The following is a 19,453-nucleotide window of genomic DNA, read 5'->3' as shown; positions in this document are numbered from 1 at the left end:
AGGTCATCTTGCTTTGCTCAAGAAACAAAACAATGGGCTCACGGAGTTCAGATTCGGAGAAGATGCTTTCTTGTTACTCATCCAGTTATGAATATGATTCAAATAGTTCTTCTAAAGAGGAAAGCATAAATGTTTGCAATCGATTATAGGAGTCCTCCCATTCAATTCGAGCAGTCAATGACAGCAATGTAGCGTCCCAGAAAATGCAGAAGATGGCGCCCAAGCTCCATCGGAAATGGGGTGATTCGTCTGCTGGGAATTTGTGTCAGCGAGTATCAAATAGTAGTTTTGGTGCAACACACAACGATTCACCATTACGTTATTTATGTATTTTCCTTCTAATTTCGCCATCAACACGGATCAAAACGAAGGTTTCAGACCAAACAAAGTACTGCAAAATGCATTGTGTGTCACTTTCTCGGTCAGTGCCGATACCTGCCGTGACGTCACGGTAGGTATCGTCACCAACTCAAAAACAAGACTTCCTGAATATTCAGCGCAAGTCTTAAAAACGTAAAATATAGCTATATGCGGTGGAATCTTTGTAGAATACACTCAGTAGCAGTCATTTGAAGTGATTTTACAAATTATGGACACAACTTGTCTGAGGGCGTCAGTTGTCCTTTAAGTTACTTTTTTTTTCAGAGCGCTCATGCATCCAGATTGTGCCACGAGCAGCTGCCTACATTTCCCTAATCAAAAACCAGCCTTGATCACCCCTGACCTTCTTGTAGCTGTCAAAATGCGCAAGTATCCAAATAATTGTTCTGGACGTTCCTTAACTCTACAATTCTCTCTACTCTTGACTTTACAATTCTTCTCTCATGCCAGAATGAATGTGTGTCACTCTTTGGGGCGAGACTGGAGGGTCAGCTGAAGCAAGTGTGGTGGTGGACCCTGCTGGCCTTCGCTTAAGCAAGTGTGGTGGTTGACCCTGCTTGCCTTCGCTTCAAGCGTCTTCATTTACATGTACTAAAAAAATGGGGTAATATTGCCACCTACTGACTATGGTCAAAACTACTCTATCCAAGAGTGCTTCAGTAACAGTTCAGGTACTGTATACTCAACTCAATAGTTCGTGTCCCGTGCCGATTTGGTTTTCATTACATTTGAGATAATATTGTAACTTGTAGCACGTTGGTTGATAGTAGGAATTCAAAAGTTAAACAAATCTATTGCGATTCTAAGAGGGCTGGAATCTCATTCTCAATCTCAATTTGACATGCAGTTTAATTGAAAAATTACACAAATATTTGTTTTCTGGACATTTCACAATGTAGCTAAGCATGTTAAACCTTGATGTAAACAACAACAACAAAAACAAAGAAATTAGTTAACTACACAACATTGAATTTGACTTGAGGAGAGAAATAGAGAATACTTGAGCACATTTCAAATGAAAAAAAAAAACATGCTGGTTTGGCGAATTAGTCCATGATGTCGTCCTCATCCTCACCGAATTCACCTTCATCCTCAGCAGTTGCATCCTGATACTGCTGGTACTCTGAGACCAGGTCGTTCATGTTGCTCTCTGCCTCTGTGAACTCCATCTCATCCATGCCCTCACCTGTGTACCAGTGGAGGAAAGCTTTGCGCCTGAACATGGCAGTAAATTGCTCAGAAATACGCTTGAACAGCTCTTGGATGGCTGTGCTGTTGCCAATGAAGGTGGCAGCCATCTTGAGGCCCCGAGGAGCGATGTCACACACAGCGGTCTTGACGTTGTTGGGGATCCATTCAACAAAGTAGCTGCTGTTTTTGTTCTGCACGTTCAGCATCTGCTCATCCACCTCCTTCATGGACATGCGCCCACGGAAGATGGCAGCCACAGTGAGGTAGCGACCTTGGCGTGGATCACAGGCGGCCATCATATTTTTGGCATCAAACATCTGCTGGGTGAGCTCGGGCACAGTGAGGGCTCTGTATTGCTGGCTGCCTCTGCTTGTGAGGGGGGCAAAGCCTGGCATGAAGAAGTGCAAACGGGGGAAAGGCACCATGTTGACAGCCAGTTTGCGCAGGTCAGCGTTGAGCTGTCCGGGAAACCTGAGGCAGGTGGTGACGCCGCTCATGGTGGCCGACACCAGGTGGTTGAGGTCACCGTAAGAGGGAGTGGTGAGCTTGAGTGTGCGGAAGCAAATATCATACAGTGCTTCGTTGTCAATGCAGTAGGTCTCATCTGTGTTCTCTACCAGCTGGTGGACAGACAGTGTAGCGTTATATGGCTCAACCACTGTGTCTGATACTTTTGGAGATGGCACCACACTAAAGGTGTTCATGATGCGGTCTGGGTACTCTTCACGGATTTTGCTGATGAGCAGAGTGCCCATTCCGGAACCAGTACCGCCACCCAGAGAATGCGTGAGCTGGAAGCCCTGGAGGCAGTCACAGCTTTCAGCCTCCTTTCTCACTACATCCAAAACGGAGTCCACCAGCTCTGCACCCTCTGTGTAATGACCCTTTGCCCAGTTGTTACCAGCACCACTCTGCCCTATAAGAAAAACATAAAAAAAAACATTGTGGTTATGTAATCTAATAATGCAGCATGAGAGAATATCATCTAAAACAGAAAGAAGTAAATTGCATTATGTTTTTCCCCAATGTAAAAATGCATATATCCCAAAAACTACTTACCAAAGACAAAGTTGTCTGGTCTGAAGACCTGACCAAAAGGGCCGGACCTCACAGAGTCCATTGTGCCTGGCTCCAGGTCAACCAGCACAGCTCGGGGAACATATTTTCCACCTAGAACAAAGGTTGACGTTTTAAAATGCAATAGTAAAAATTATGCATTCGAATTAAATGTGGCATTACCTGAAGCTTCATTGTAGTAAACATTGATCCTGTCCAGTTGCAGGTCACTGTCACCATGGTATGCACCGGTTGGGTCAATACCGTGCTCCTCACTGATCACCTCCCAAAACTAGAGCCAAACCAGAAATGTGCACAGCTGGTAAAACTATTGTGGTGAAAGTGTTTGAATATATTATTGTAGCACAGATACAGCGAGTATAAAAATAAATGGGGCCATGTTTTCCCCAATCTCGACTATCTTTCGATCATTCTGTACCTTTTTCAAAACAATGAAGATGCCTTACTTTCAGACAAAGTGGTACCAAATACCAAAACCAAAAACAATATAAAGAAAATACTTCCGCCACACGGCTGTAGGTTTTCTTCAAAATTGTGATACGTCTGTCTTGTTGACTTGTGGCGGCACAGGTGCGCACCGCGGCTTTAGCCAGCCAGCCCAATGAACTCTCCGAATGGAAAGGCCCAGATTTACCAGCCGCCCGTAAACCCGGCATTTTCTCAGGAGCTCCCGATGGGCCGCCACCACCCGTGGGCGGCCCGCCCCCCGCCGTGAAAAACCTGCCGCACCCCCGATGGCCAACATCGTCCAACTCGCCTGACGACTCCTTGCTGCATCGTTTATGTCCACGATTGGACATCGTCTATGTCCACGATCGGACATCGTCTATGTCCACGATATGACATCATCGGCCGCCGACGTCAGCGTTCTTCCTCTGTGTCCTGCAGAGCGCCATGGCAGCGCGATCAACGTCCATGACCAACACCACGCTCCCTCATCGATTCCCCGACTCGACCGACCCCGGTACAACGACTTCAGCAACCACCAAAACTTCCTCGGCCACCTCCCCACCGACGCCCGCCATGCCCGGTGATCGACCGTCATCGTGCCTGGCCTCTCCGAACGACGTTTGCTTTTTTCCTTCATCGCTTTCACCGACTTCGGATACAGGAGGCGGCACAGGTGCGCACCGCGGCCTTGATGTGAATCTCAGCCTGACACATTTCCTATGCTTGGACAGTATAAAAGCGCAGGCATCGCGGGACAGCAGCAGAGAATATCTCAGACACACACGCAACTCCCAGAGACCTGCTCAGCATCGGACAGAGTTTCACAGCACGACTTGCTCGACTCCACGCCACGATCAAGCTCTGCGAGACATCTGCATGGCACTTCCCTGGGAGATTGACAACCACCATTCAACAAATAAAGAGATTCGACAAACTCTTTAGACTCACTTTCTCCAATAAACGTCGAAAAATGTATGCAACATCTAAACATTAATGGCGAACGACCCTTCAAAAAAAAAAAAAAAAAAAACGGGGACCCTCTAGATTCAAGACATACTGTCTTGTCTGTCTTCTCTTTTGCTGTACTTCAATTTGTATATGACTTTGAGATGTTTCTAGAGTCTAGAAACATATCAAAGTCACCAAAACAAAGAGCGCTTCTCGTACCATACGCAGCGCCATCCTGTTTCTCAAAGGCGAGCTTCCAGGCACACCCAAGTATGACCAGTTACATATTTGGCCACTTTCCTGAGGCCATACTGTAGCCCTCAAGAAAATGTAGAGACGAATCATCTCTTATCCATCTTTGTTCGACCACTCTAAAGTCGGTGTTTGCCGGGAAACACGCAGAATACTTGTCCGCGGTTGACCTGTTCGCTAAAAATGCATATCGGGCGTTTACGAGTACAAAGGCGGTGTTTATCGAGAATACTAGTACACGGAGGCCCTGTTCGCTTAAAATGTAAATCGGGCGTTTACAAGTAGTGAAATTAAACCAAAGTTCATCATCGAATTAACGGCGATAATAGCCCTCATATAGAGTATACAGTATGTGCCCGGAGGAGAACGTCAAACATCTCACGTCCATAAAACAAGTCGAGAACGGAAACAGGTATTGTCTAACCTTAGCACCAATCTGGTTTCCACACTGACCAGCCTGGAGATGCACAATTTCTCTCATTTTCTGTCACTTTTTGCGTGTCTCAAAAGTTCGAAGCGATTGTAAAACCCACGTCGTCGCGTCTCAGACTTGTAACACGTGCGTCCTCGAGCTCCTCCGCCTCTTTATTCTCCAAACTACTCAGCTATTGGTTGACGTTGACAAAAATGACTTCAAGACAAGCTGTCCCCACTGACGAAATTGCAGAGTCTCTCTGCAATTGGCCGTCTTTCTTTCAGAGGAAAACGGACTGCTTTCACGTTTAATGCCTTTGAAAAATCTTTGTAACAATGTTTTTTTGAAAATTTCAATTTAGAAAACAGACAGACCGACAATGAACAATCATTAAAGTCATGAATACATACATTAGATCAGGCGTCACCAGACTTTGACATCCAGCTTGATACATTCAGCCCAAATGACCTTCAATAACGATATCATTGGTTTTAATGTTTCATCATGTTCACTCATGTGAAACACTGATCGATGATAGAACACACATCAAAATGCAGCACTTTTTCTAGGCAACGTATGTGTTCCTTATCTGCAACTTGGTGCCTGTGGCCACCACATTGGCGAACCCTGCATTAATAAGATGAGCCAGGAAGATTATAAAGAAACATTTTCAAAAGAGCATAAAGCAACAATTGGAATTGAATTCGTTTTTGTCATTGAATATGCAACTAATATATCCTCAAAATGTAAGACAACTATTAAGAAAATATGTTTTGATCAACTATATTTGGATTTGTGGGCTCTGTGCTATGTCCTATGGCTGTGGTGGTTACATAATGGTATCATCTTGCTTTCAAAGCGCGAACGTGATTGCTAAAGTTCCTTAACATGACAAGAGCTCATTTCCACTTCACATTAAAATACCAATAAGCATCACATTAAACCACCACAAAATAGTAAGAGTTGGCAAGTTTTGGATCGGCAACATTTGGACTTTACATTCAGAAAGTGCTGAATGGAAATACTGAAAAACAATGAATGATAAACCAGCTAGTTACTCAGCTGTCATTCAATTTGTATATGAAGTTTAGTTGGTGTTTGTACAATTACCGGTTGAGGTGATGATGACGACTCATTTCATAATTGTCTCTTTTTGTAAGTGATCTCACATTCTTATTTTGATACATTTGCCCCAATACCTTAAACTAAAGCGAGCAACAACTATAGCACGTCCTTCCAAGACGCCATTCAAAGAATGGTGACTGAATCTACACACAAAAACACTTATTTTGTATACATGAATTTCAAAAATTGCTCCATTTCACATCTACAAGGTATTAAGAAAAAGGACTGTTGTGACTAAAGTATTTGAAATCCAAACTCCAAGTTTGCCTTTAAAGTCATCTACCTGGGGGTTTAACTCGCTTTTCCAGCATTCTCATGAAGGACATTGGGGTGCCAGGCTGTATCATGGCATTCCTGAAGTTAAATACTTCCCTTATTTATCTCCTCATTCAGTGTTTCTTAACTTGGTTAGAGGTACCGAACCCAACCTGTTTATATGCACATTTACTGAACACTTCATGAATGAATACTACAGAGTATAATTTTTTTTATCAATTCAAGACATAAAACATTTTAAAAACATGAAATGTGTCACCACAATTAGTATAACTATAAAGTACAGTATACTTTTTAAAATTGTGCACAAAATGAACCAGCCAGGTACGGCCAAGTGGTCGTGTCATAAAATAATTGACATGTTGAGTATTAACCTTCATGGCAGAGACTCTGTCGAACCCCTGAAACTCACTCACTGAACTGCTAGGCTTCAATCAAACCCAGGTTAAGAACAATTGCCCTCATCTGACTAATACAGTGCGGACGAGGAGGGAAAAGCTCAAATGTGGCTGACTTGTCAGTATTGTTGTTGATAAGTGATGACGATAAGTGTACTGGACTCGACATCTTTGATATTGTATATGGATTCACTGAATCATTTCTGTCAGTGCACGCATGGACACCACTCATGCACACACACAAGCCCGAGCACACACACACACACACACACACACACACACACGCACCACCAGATTGTGTGTCTTTAACTCTGTTCAACCCCCAATACTGACTCAATGATAAGACCCCCCAAATCAGAGCACTGTGTTTAATGGAGAGGACCTGATAAACAACAACCAACACATTGGCATATTATTACAAAGAGGAACTACATAATTGGAGTGGTGATGTAATCCAAACATTTTCTTTGGTAGACAAATTTGGTAGGCAAAATTCCCCATTGTGGGACGAATAAAGGTTTTCTGATTCTGAAAAGGACCTTCCATAAATTCTGGCATATCTTGGAAAATATCACCCACACACAGCACGAAACAGTGATGAGGGAAAGCAGTATTTGGTGGAAGGTTGCTGTCTGTCCTCCTCAACGTACAGTCCAAGGAAATTCACTTCCCGGAGCCATTTCCTTAACAACATCTGACATTTAAAGGACAACCGACACCTCCGGACAAGTTGCATCCATCACTTGTAAAATCCCTTCAAATGACTTCTACTGAGCGCATTTTACAAAGATTCCACCGCATATAGCTATATTTTACGTTTTACGGCTCGTGCTGAATATTAATGAAGTTTTGTTTTCGAGTTGATGATGATGCCCGAAGTGAGGTCATATTCGGAACGCCCCGACCGAGAAAGCGAGACACAATGCATTTTGGGTACTTTTTATCATCTCAAAACACCGTGTTGATCGCGAAATTAGAAGAAAAACTATATAAATAAAGCCAAGGTGAATCGTTCTGTGTCACAGACAGTTGCGGTAACACGCATAAAGTAGGTGTAAGTTTACACAATATAAGTTAAGAATGTTTGACAGCATTTTCCATGTTTGTGTCAGATCTAGTGATGGGAATTCCGGCTCCTTTTGGTCCCTTTGGCTCGGCTTTTGGCTCCCAAATGGCTCCTCAGTTTTTTTGTTGCTTAAATTAATTATCAAAAATCATGTACAATTATGTGAAAAACGAATTACTCATGTAAAAAAATACACTAGATCCAATGTTTATTTATATGGCTTTATTTATGTGTACAGAATAGACACTAACTTTCACTCTCCCTGTGGTTACTCTGGTCTGATGATCAGCTGTCACTAATTTGCTTTTCTTTCATATTAATAATGCTATACCAACTAGTAAAATTGATAGTAATTGAATAATAACAGCATAATGTGATAACATTTGTCCACTGTACCTGTCTACACTGATCTCCAGTAACCTGCTCAAATGGCTCCAAAACAGGGCATGCGTTTGCAGTACCTCCCCAGCTCCTCTTCTAAAAAAAATATGTCTTTCATTGAACTAAAAACAATACAGCAAAAAGGTCTCCACTGGCATGTAACTGACATGTAGGATGTTGTGATTCGGGATGTCCAGCAGTCAGTTGTTAGACAAACAGCTGTGGCTTTTTTGACCCGCTCTTGGACTAGAGCACATTCTTTGTCACTTATGATTCTTTTATGATTCTTTGAGAACGTGTTTTGAGAATCAGAAAGCCTTTAATAGTCACACAATGGGTAAAATTCCTGTTTGGAATTGCAGACATTGGGATGAGAGCATGAGCACATTTTCTGAATCCCTTGTCACCCACAATTGAAAATTGCTGAAAATCACTTGGAATCATTTTACCCAGTTCCTTATCAATAGTGTTTTGTTTAGCTGGGTTGATCGCTTTTTGCATAAAGTGTCACAAGGAGCTCTGGGTTGTAGAACTTGTATGGAAGTTGTGATATTGCAGCAACAAAGGATGCAGGCAGACACACTAGAAACTTCATTAATAGTGGGTTGCCTTGCTTGTCTTTTCTCTTCAAATTGTACAGATGAGAGGACTGTTGTTATGTGCCTGTGCAGGTTATTCGTGGAGCCTGATTGATGGGATATTTTAACCTTGCAGTCTACACTCTGCCTTTGGATTGGATTTGGATTGGATTGGATTTGCCTTTATTAGTCTCACAGTGGAGAAATTTGGACTATCAATAAAGTTGAAACAAGTCCAAATTTCACTGTATCCTATCCATTTTGTCACCTTTTCACTTTTGTTTTTCTTTGTAGTGCTATCAAGCTGTCGTCTCCCTTTCCTGTTTCATGTGCTACTCACAGCGTGCTTGTTTCTCTAACCCCTCCCCCTTCTCCTCACTGCCGCATGTCTGTAATTCACCCCTCCCGCCTCTACCACGGATCTTGACCAATCACATACGGCTTTAACGGAAGACTGGGGGCAGGGAAGAGAGGGAAAAAAGTTGGCTCCCATTCTCGGCTCCTTGCTGCTAGGAGCTGGTCTCTTCGTTCACTTTAAAGATCCGGCCCTCAGAACCGGCTCGTTCACGAACAACACATCACTAGTCAGAGCCACTTGTTAGCAGTTGGAATAAACACATATCTACAATCAGTCGTCTGCTCCTTTCTCAACTGCTACATTATCACAATTTGTTTGCTTTAATACAGCTATTGAGCTCTTTGACCTTTTCTTAGCTGTTCTTCTGTGGGCACTTCACACACAGTCCAGAAGTAAAATACTGTTAAGAGTCACTTGTTACGGCAACATGAAGGGATAACGTTATTAAAGGTTAGTTGAGTTGAATGTATGAAACTGGAAAAGTCACTGAACCAACCATTCCCCCTGCTGTCATAAGATTAGCGCCATTTGACTAACGAGCGGTCCAGAAGTGTTGCGAAAGTTTCACAATAAGAGCAGCGTCACGACCTTCATCTTGTTGGTTAAACGGTGTTTTGTAAACCGCAATATTTTCATCAAAGTGCGAACGAAACTAGGCAAGTGTGTGCGTTAAAACCCCAAAGTGGAATATAAATCTCACTTTTGCCCTGCAACTAACGCAGCATGCAATTTTCCAGGGAGTAACTTGATCACTAATGAACAGAAGGTATACAATACCACACAGTATATGACTAGAACACGAAACATTTTTAATTTTCCGAAATCAACCCGGAAGTGATATTTTCTCTATGATAATGCAACACTTTATGAGCGAAGGTAACACAAGTCATAAAACATATTAATGATGTAGAATCCGATCACAGATCTTTTAACTGTCACATCGACGTGGTCAAGTAAACGTCAATTTGGTAAAGAAGAAAGGATCAAACAGCCTCCTAAATGGGGATAAAGTCCACTTTAAAGTAAGTCAGCAGCCGGGACGCACCAATGGTATGTGCTTACTATTGTATTAATTTGATCTTTATTGGTTTTAAATTATAAGGTATTGAAACTGGTGCTCCGATCTGCCAAAACATTAAAGTGGTTGCGTGTAGGTGATATTAAATATAACCTGACCACATGCAGAATCTAAATTTACCCAAGACAAGAGCTGTATGAAGATTTGAAGAATTAAAAATATATTAAAATGTTAATTTCTTTAAAAAGTGGTTGTGGTTTGTGCAGATGTTCTGCACGATACTGAAAGGTCTTTAAATTGTTTCCGCTATCTTGCTGCTAGATGAGTCAAATTGGGGAACGCTTGCAGGGTCATATTATCCATTGGTTTTGGATGGCTGAAAGTTGTCACCTTCAACACTGGTTTTAAAATCTGTTAATCCCGTAATTCGGATATTTTGTACTGTATTTTTTCGAGGTCACGAAAATAATGAAAAGAAATAATGAACCCTCTTTCATCGCGTTTTCACACCGAATGGCAGGTACAAATCCATGTTTATGCGCAACGCTCTCGCCATCTTCTGGTTACTATAAGAAATACTACCGGTGACGACTCGCGGTAATCCAAATCAAGCGGACAGAGCAATGTTTTCGGAGGGAAAAAAGTCGAACGGTTTCAGCCTTTTCAGAAGAAAAAATACGATACATTTCCAGTGCCTCCATATTACAAAGATTTTTTTAGTCTAAATTTTAAATAATTAAATAATTTGTGCTTTGAGAAAAAAGTTAGTCAAATTGTTTTGGAATGTTCAGGATATGAAATTATGTTCAGACTTCACAAGAAAAAGAACCTGTCAACAGCGATTGTAAGAATGTGCACTTACCAAACAAAACACGAACTGACTCACTGAGCAATCATTGAACATGTTGTCAAACATAACGTGCCACGTTTCAGAATGTTGTCATACACCTGAAGTCTCACACCAACAATACCATTTTAAAGTTGCGCATGTTCACATTAAATTTCAAAGGCACTTTGGAAAGTAAGAGGCAGTGTTCTCAACTCATAGCCACGTCGAGCTATTTTTAGTGTATACCATTGCATTTCAGTAGCACCATCAGAGTAACCAAAGGCCGACTACAGAATTTACAAATCATTTCAACAAAAAGGACCGGGGGAAATAATTTGAGAGTATGGAGGACCTTTATTAACAGTAGACAGAACACTGAAAACTGGAACAGACTGAAGATTAGGAATTGGAAATTGCGCTCTTGATAGAAAGGTGTAGGGCTTGTGGGAATTTAGGTCATCTCCTCTTCTTCATCCTCTCCAAATTCTTCCTCTTCAGCAGTAGCATCCTGATACTGCTGGTATTCTGACACCAGGTCGTTCATGTTGCTCTCTGCCTCCGTGAACTCCATCTCATCCATGCCCTCGCCTGTGTACCAGTGGAGGAAAGCCTTGCGCCTGAACATGGCAGTAAATTGCTCCGAGATGCGCTTGAACAGCTCTTGGATGGCTGTGCTGTTGCCAATGAAGGTGGCAGCCATCTTGAGACCACGGGGAGGAATATCACACACAGCGGTCTTGACGTTGTTAGGGATCCATTCAACAAAGTAGCTGCTGTTTTTGTTCTGCACGTTGAGCATCTGCTCATCCACCTCCTTCATGGACATGCGGCCACGGAAAATGGCGGCCACAGTGAGGTAGCGCCCGTGACGTGGGTCGCAGGCGGCCATCATGTTTTTGGCATCGAACATCTGCTGGGTGAGCTCGGGCACAGTGAGGGACCTGTACTGCTGGCTGCCTCTGCTTGTGAGGGGGGCAAAGCCTGGCATGAAGAAGTGCAAACGGGGGAAGGGTACCATGTTGACAGCCAATTTGCGCAGGTCAGCGTTGAGCTGTCCGGGGAACCTGAGGCAGGTGGTGACGCCGCTCATAGTGGCTGACACAAGGTGGTTGAGGTCACCGTAAGAGGGAGTGGTGAGCTTGAGTGTGCGGAAGCAAATATCATATAACGCTTCATTGTCGATGCAGTAGGTCTCATCTGTGTTCTCTACCAGCTGGTGGACAGACAGAGTAGCATTGTATGGCTCAACCACTGTGTCTGATACTTTTGGAGAAGGCACCACACTGAAGGTGTTCATGATGCGGTCTGGGTACTCTTCGCGGATTTTGCTGATGAGCAGAGTGCCCATTCCAGAGCCAGTACCGCCCCCGAGAGAGTGTGTGAGCTGAAAACCTTGGAGGCAATCGCAACTCTCAGCCTCCTTCCTGACAACATCCAAGACAGAGTCCACCAGTTCTGCACCCTCTGTGTAATGACCCTTAGCCCAATTGTTACCAGCACCACTCTGGCCTGTAAGGGGAGGTTTGTGATGGACAATGAGCAACTCCAATAACAATAAAACATAACATTCAACAAATCTTACCAAAGACAAAGTTGTCTGGTCTGAAGACCTGACCAAAAGGGCCGGACCTCACAGAGTCCATTGTGCCTGGCTCCAGGTCAACCAGCACAGCTCGGGGAACATATTTTCCACCTAGAACAAAGGTTGACGTTTTAAAATGCAAGAGTAAAAATTATCCATTACAATTAAACGTGGCATTACCTGAAGCTTCATTGTAGTAAACATTGATCCTGTCCAACTGCAGGTCACTGTCACCATGATAAGTACCGGTTGGGTCAATGCCGTGCTCATCACTAATCACTTCCCAGAACTAAAAAGAGCAGAAGGCAAATGAACTGCTGATGGCATGGGTCGTAAAACACAATCGCATAATTCGTCCTGATTAAAACAAATGAGAAAAAGTTAAATACTGTGGTGAAAATTCCCGCCTTTGTGAATGAGGCGCGAGCGCGCGTTGAACCCTTATTGGCTGAGACCCCATTTTGAAAACGGTATCTTACGTCATCAACCGTCAGTACAGCCCACTCGAGCAAATGCCGGGCTCAAGCCGCCATGCAATGCGGTCTAGGCCTCATCTAGTTTCCAGAACAAACGCGAGCAAATACTCTTTATTTTTTTAATCGCAAAATTCTAAATGTGCCTCAAAATGATGTTCAATCGCATCCGTCGAATAAAATTAATTTGGGTGTAATGCAGCCATGCAATCCACGCAACACACAGAATTCATATTCTAGCTTTAAATTGTGTTAAATGTCCCAGAGAATATTTATAGTGTAATTAATTTAGTCGACGATTAACACCAACATTAGTATTATACTACACAACGCAACTTAAACACGTTTTTTTCGAGAGGGGCGAGTGGGGGGGGGTGAGTAAAAAAACAAAAAACGTCTAAATATAGCCGATGTTAATAAATGAGCACATTTTATAACACGTAACAAACTAAATGAAATCCAGTTACCGTTACACAGAAATATTCTAAAGTAGGACACGTTGATAATCCTAGGGTGTGGTTTCACCAACAGGCACAAAGCAATTATTACTACAGGAGAAGGTCGACTATAATGGCGCTTCAAAAAATGATTTTAAGCCTTCAACGAAGTTAAATGCTCACTAACCTTAGCACCAATCTGATTTCCACACTGGCCTGCCTGGAGATGCACAATTTCCCTCATTTTGTCAAATTTGGTAAAAACGTGCCGCTGACGATCCTTGGTCCACCGGATGCAACTGCGCCTTCAATGGCGGAACACTCGTCTTTATAAGACTATGGCCCGCCCCTTTGTCCGCTAGTCAATGGATGATTGGATAATTCTGAAGAAAATCTGGACGGACAAAAAATTAAACCAATAGACATTAATTTAGCTTTAACTCTATTGGTCAACCCAACATTCGATTCCAGCAAGTTTAACCGGCCTTCTTGGAGAAGTCAGGCGACTTCATCCATGATGAGATGGCAGAAATGAAAGAAAACGGAAAGGATGGACACAATTTATATTAAGTTCCTACTATCTCAGTTTGATAATGTAGCATTTCACAAAAAACATTTAAATAACGCAAGGAATACATAATCATCTAATCTAGAAACAGATGACCCAGATACAACAGACAACGCCAGGCGGAAAGAATATAAATCAGCACTTTAGTGAAATAATGTCACTGTACAGATTTCATTTGCATTGTAAATTAGATTATGTACTCGAACATGTGGCTTTTACCTTTGTTACTCATGTTGCTAAGCGCATGTTTCCAAAGAATGTGTGTGCGTGCGTGTGTGTGTTTAGCAGGGAGACAATTCTCCCAGGTTGTCGCCATGACGATGAATCTTTCCACGAGGGGCTGGAAGACTTCTATGCATTAAGAGCATTACAGCATGAATGGCCAACCAGTCAGAGACGAAGAGACATTCTTTTACTGTGACCGTAAAGGAACAATCGTACGCACGCACGCACGCACGCACGCACGCACACGCACGGACACACGCGCAGACACACACGCGCGCGCACGCACACACGCGCGCACACGCACGCACGCACTCACACGCACGCACTCACACACACGCACACATGCACCTACGCGCATGCACGCGAGCGCGCACACGCACGCTCAACGCACGCGCACTTGCACACACGCACCAGCACACGCGCGCGCGGTTGCTCTCTTTTCGGCTGTCTCTCGTGACACACAATGACCTCTGTTACAAAATGTCGGAGAGAGAGAGTTTGAGCAAATGTAATGCTTTCGTGAGTTATTCTTATTAGTGGAGTAAAATGCAAAAATGCCCACATTCCAAATTGTAAAAGTTGTATTATGGAAGTCAGCTTTTGAGAACCAGTTTTATGCATTGAAAGCAGTGATCTCATACTGCTGGTAAAATGTGTGAATACAATATTCACGCTTGTGTTTTTAATGGTTGCACACACAAATATATAGGCAGATGATGTGATTTTGACATTGACTTTTCACTAGTGCAGCGTGTTCTACCGGAAACAAATTCCTTGTGTGTTCTACATACTTGGCAATAAAGATGATTCTGATTCTGATTCTGATTCTGATTCTGAAAAAGCCTGGGGGTGTCACAAGGTGGACTTCATTGACTTGCTTGGTCAGATTGTCAAATTAAACCATATTAGATTAATATACAGTAAAGTCTCGTTATATCGATATTCAAGGGAGTCCAAAAAAATATCGATATAACCGGGACTATCGATATATCCGACCCTGTTTGCATGTAATTTTCTCCGTGCGTGCATAGAAATAGTATCGCTATAGCCGGGACTATCGATATATCCGATATCGATATAACGAGACTTTACTGTATATGTATATAGGGCCGATACGACCAGTCAGACTTTAGTTCGCTGACGAAGCCTATTGGATAGGAGGCGAGAGACGTCCGAAACATTCAATTTTGTACAGATGACGTCTGAAGAAACCTCATCTATATTAGATTAACTATTAACAGTCTGAACCTCTTTTAGAGTACCTGTATTAGATTCCCACTAATTCAGTTCTCAAGACACCAATGACACTCAACAGTATGTTCAATCATGAAATACTGTTGGATAAGACATTTATATTTTGGGAGCTACTTAAGAGTTACCCAACCATGTTTTACAGGGCAAACTACATAACAGCAGCAATGAAACGACACATTCACAACTATGATTATCAGTGAGGGATTTTTTACAACTTTTTTTTTAGTTGAACGTGCATATATAGTAATTATAAGTAAGCTTTATTTATACAGCACTTTTCACAGGTAAAACCACAAAATGCTTTACAAAATTTTAAAAAGTCATAATAAAAACAATACACAAAAAAGTGAAAAATTATGCAGGCATAGAACATAACAGTTAATCAAACGCCTGTTTAAATAAAAAAAGTCTTTCAATGTTTTTTTTTTTAAAGTCTTAACTCACTCCATGCAGCGTAGTGATAGGGGTTGTGCATTCCATAGCAGTCACAATAAAAACAATACACAGAAAAAGTGAAAAATTATCCAGGCATAGAACATAACAGTTAAACATTGTTATTTGATTAGCATCACAATTGCAACTTAACAGTTGAACGGCATTGATTTGAATACGCTGCAACTGAAATTATTTGTTTTATATAAATCTATAAAACTAATTTGAGATTCTGAAGTATTAAAATGTGTCAAACTAGCAACAGTCAGTGTGATGAGGTGCAAGAGCATGAGAATGCCGACAGGATACACGAGGCAAAAATAAGAAAATCTTCTCGTCAAAGACGGCGGTTAACACCTAAAATATAGGAACTAAAAGAGAAAGTTTTTATTCAAAAAGAAGGCAAGTTGAAAGCAACATTTGATAAATGGAAGGGTCATGTTAGAGAAACCCGAAGAAGGTTTAAAACAATTGTGACCTGTATGACATGACAGGTGAAATTGAGAAACTTGAGGCTGAGATAAAAGAAATATATGACAGTATGCGAAGCCAGACAACACCAAATCAAGAAATTAGAAGAATGGTTGTGGCATGTGTAGCGGTAACGGCAGACTTACTGCATATAATGAGATTCCGCCTAACAGATGACAAAGTTCGTTGTACTAAGTTCATCCTGTCTACTTGATATCTAATGTTGAGCAGATTCTTTACTTACAGACAGTGTAGGTGTTCAAATAAATACCTGACATGTTTCGGCGACGGGGCGGCCCGATCGTCTTGTGGTTGGCACACCGGCTTCACAGTGCAGAGGTCGCCGATTCGCGTCCCGGTCCGGCCTCCCTGTGTGGAGTTTGCATGTTCTCCCCGGACCCGCGTGGGTTTTCTCCGGGTCCTCCGGTTTCCTCCCACACTCCAAAAACATGCATGGCAGGCAGATTGACCACTCCAAATTGTCCCTAGGTGTGAGAGTGAGAGTGACTGTTGTATGTCTTTGTGTGCCCTGCGATTGGCTGGCAACCAATTCAGGGTGGCTCCCGCCTCGTGCCCGAAGACAGCTGAGATAGGCTCCAGCAACCCCTGCGACCCTACTGAGGAATAAGCGGTACGGAAAATGAGATGAGATGAGAGATGTTTCGGGGACTATTTCCGCCTTCGTCACTCTGACTAATCCTATGTTTCCTAAGCAGGCTATTGTATGAACGATCCAAATTGAACCTCACCCCACCAAACCGGTTTAATGAAGGATTTAGTTGTTTTATGAAAATCACTTTTTTTACTCCCCTTTAAAACCATCTATATGTTCTTTCGCTAAGATTTTAACCTCATTGTCGTCAAATGAGTGGTTGCAAGCTTTTAGGTGCATATGTACTGCCGATTGAGGCCCACTAGTATTATCCCTGCGATGATAGTCTTTTTTTGAGAATTTGTTTAGTCTCCCCAATGTATTGCTCTTTACAATTTTCATTCTTACAATGTATTGAATAAACTACATTACTTTGTTTTTCATTTGGCAGACATAGTTCCTTGTTCCACAGGAGAAGGCGGAAAGAGAGAGCCAGAAAGAGAACAGCTTTTCTGGCCAATTCCTTCAAGTTGACCAGGCAGCTTCTTGGTCAGAAGAGGGCTGGTCACCTTACCTGCTCTAAGGAGGCCATCAACAACCACCTCAAGGCCACGTACAGTGACCCTAGCAGAGAACAACCGCTAGGTCCATGCGAGGCACTGACAACAACACCAGAGCCTACATCATACTTCAACCTCAAGGAGCCTTGCCTAAGTGAAGTGGTAGAGGTGGCGTGGAGAGCAAGGTCGAGCTCAGCACCAGGCCCAAGCAGAGTACCGTACAAGATATATAAAAACTGCTCAAAGCTCTTACATCGGCTTTGGAGGGCCCTCAAGGTGATCTGGAGGAGAGGAAAGATCCCCCAGTCATGGAGGTATGCGGAGGGAGTATACATACCCAAATATGAGAGGTCTGAGAACATCGACCAGTTTCGTGTCATCTCCCTGCTGAGTGTGGAGAGCAAGATCTTCTTCAGCATTGTAGCCAGAAGACTCCAACTTCCTCTTGAGCAACAAGTACATCGACACGTCAGTGCAGAAAGGAGGGGTACCGGGCGTTCCTGGTTGCTTGGAGCACACAGGCGTGGTAACCCAGCTCATCAGAGAGGCAAGAGAAAGTACAGGTGACTTGGCAGTATTATGGCTGGACCTCACCAATGCCTATGGCTCCATACCCCACAAACTGGTGGAGGTTGCACTGGTGAAGTATCATGTACCCCAGAACGTGAAAGACCTCTTCCTGGATTATTACAGCAAGTTCAGCTTGAGAGTCTCCACTAAACAGCTGACATCTGACTGGCACCAGCTGGAAGTAGGCATAATCACTGGGTGCACCATCTCAGTCATCCTATTCGCACTGGCTGTGGGCATGCATGGTCAAGGCGGCTGAACCAGAATGCAGGGGCATGCGTAGTGCTGCTTTTTGTCCTGGGTTCTGTATTTTCTCACATGCTAATTCCGTTGCTAAAATGAAATTGTCATGTGGTATTTTCTTGGGGGTGACTGCGCAGTTGAGTCCTTTTGATAGTATGCTGCGTTCTGCCTGTGTGAGGTTATGTCGTGACATGTTGTGTATCAATTTATCATTTCTCTGAAATTTGTTCCATTCGGTCTTTTTCTTTTGCACGATAAGTCTGTCCCATTTCCATATGTGTCAGTTTTTGGTAGCAGTGAATTCCTATTCTTGTATGTTGTCCAAGTGTCCGTGTAGTGTTGTTACCGTGTCCTTTTCCAGGGGGGAACCAGAGTTCGAATTGCTCCGTTTGCCGCTGTAGATCACTGCTGATGGATGTTGTTGAGTTTATTTGCTGTACATCGTATTCAAACGTAACACAACCATTTCTTCTTTTTCTTATTTGTGTAAATCTTCTTTACACCAGTTTTGTGGTGCCGAGGCCGAAACCCATTTGGAAAACCGCGAGCGGCAGTTTACTCCTTGCATCGTGTAACTTGGTACACATATTACTGCTGGCAAACCAAACCGCTGTCTGGCATGTGAATGTTTGGCTGGGCCGTTTAACATTTGCAGTGGCGGGCCGTGCATGTCACTCCAAGGCCTTCAGTAGTGAGTGCTATGTCTGAATCAATCAGCTGCGAGTGTGGTCTGATATCACGACACGTCCACTAGAGGATGCCGTTGTGCATAAAATACCTTGTGACTTGGAAGAAATATTGTCATTAAACTGGTCACATTTTTACTATGAACATGTGTTTTCATGATAACCTCATAACATTGCGAAAACTCTGACGTTCCTAGGGCTTTCCAGCAGGCCTTGTGTTGCGAACACGAACTCTGATTGGTTATAACAACAGCTTCATCGACATTGATTTTTAAAATGCAGGACCTGCAGAACTGATTGTGAAGGCACACAAGTAGATTTCTGACCCTGGTAACAAATGATGGCTGAAATGTGATTGTTACATGCTTCCATAAGAAAACACACATCTGGGAGCAGCCACAAAGGGGAAAAGCAATGAAAGGAAGTTGAAGATAATTTGGAATTATTTAATAAGATCTCATGGAGAAAATTTAATTCACATTACTCTTTGATTCAGATATTTTTAGGCCAGCAGAGAAGGCCGAGTAGGCCCTGACAGCCCACCACTGAAAATGTGTCACCGACACTGTAGCCCGCACGATAAACCATGAAGTCTCCCCCCCTGCCACTTTATATTT

The 19,453-nt window shown here is 42.9% G+C and overlaps 2 protein-coding genes across 2 annotated transcripts; both read right to left on the bottom strand.

Moving 5' to 3' along the window:
• Positions 1-380: 380 nt before the first annotated feature.
• Positions 381-4,873, bottom strand: LOC148899651 (tubulin beta chain-like). Its single transcript, XM_088995035.1, has 4 exons — positions 4,724-4,873; positions 2,812-2,920; positions 2,632-2,742; positions 381-2,488 (listed from the first exon to the last, which is right to left on the bottom strand). Exons 1-4 carry the CDS (start codon positions 4,778-4,780, stop codon positions 1,428-1,430), a joined length of 1,338 nt encoding a protein of 445 aa, XP_088851161.1. The 5' UTR covers positions 4,781-4,873; the 3' UTR covers positions 381-1,427.
• A 6,204-nt stretch (positions 4,874-11,077) lies between these two features.
• Positions 11,078-13,552, bottom strand: LOC148899650 (tubulin beta-1 chain-like). Its single transcript, XM_088995032.1, has 4 exons — positions 13,423-13,552; positions 12,506-12,614; positions 12,326-12,436; positions 11,078-12,252 (listed from the first exon to the last, which is right to left on the bottom strand). The coding sequence occupies exons 1-4, from the start codon at positions 13,477-13,479 to the stop codon at positions 11,195-11,197; spliced, it is 1,335 nt and encodes a 444-aa protein (XP_088851158.1). The 5' UTR covers positions 13,480-13,552; the 3' UTR covers positions 11,078-11,194.
• Positions 13,553-19,453: the final 5,901 nt, after the last annotated feature.

Source organism: Hippocampus bargibanti, linkage group LG04, assembly GCF_051943395.1.
Source record: "Hippocampus bargibanti isolate YZ-2025 linkage group LG04, ASM5194339v1, whole genome shotgun sequence".
NCBI lineage: Eukaryota > Metazoa > Chordata > Actinopteri > Syngnathiformes > Syngnathidae > Hippocampus > Hippocampus bargibanti.
This window is presented reverse-complemented; position numbering and strand designations above follow the sequence as displayed.

What these genes read in the sequence shown, in the direction of transcription:
- LOC148899650 (XM_088995032.1), bottom strand. Translation starts at nt 13,479, where the DNA reads ATGAGGGAAATTGTGCATCTCCAGGCAGGCCAGTGTGGAAATCAGATT. An exon ending in GAAATCAGATTGGTGCTAAG is followed by an intron (nt 12,615 to 13,422) that starts GTTAGTGAGCAT and finishes TGCTCTTTTTAG; the next exon opens with TTCTGGGAAGTGATTAGTGA. An exon ending in ACCAGACAACTTTGTCTTTG is followed by an intron (nt 12,253 to 12,325) that starts GTAAGATTTGTT and finishes CTCCCCTTACAG; the next exon opens with GCCAGAGTGGTGCTGGTAAC.
- LOC148899651 (XM_088995035.1), bottom strand. Translation starts at nt 4,780, where the DNA reads ATGAGAGAAATTGTGCATCTCCAGGCTGGTCAGTGTGGAAACCAGATT. An exon ending in GAAACCAGATTGGTGCTAAG is followed by an intron (nt 2,921 to 4,723) that starts GTTAGACAATAC and finishes GTTTGGCTCTAG; the next exon opens with TTTTGGGAGGTGATCAGTGA. An exon ending in ACCAGACAACTTTGTCTTTG is followed by an intron (nt 2,489 to 2,631) that starts GTAAGTAGTTTT and finishes TTTTTCTTATAG; the next exon opens with GGCAGAGTGGTGCTGGTAAC.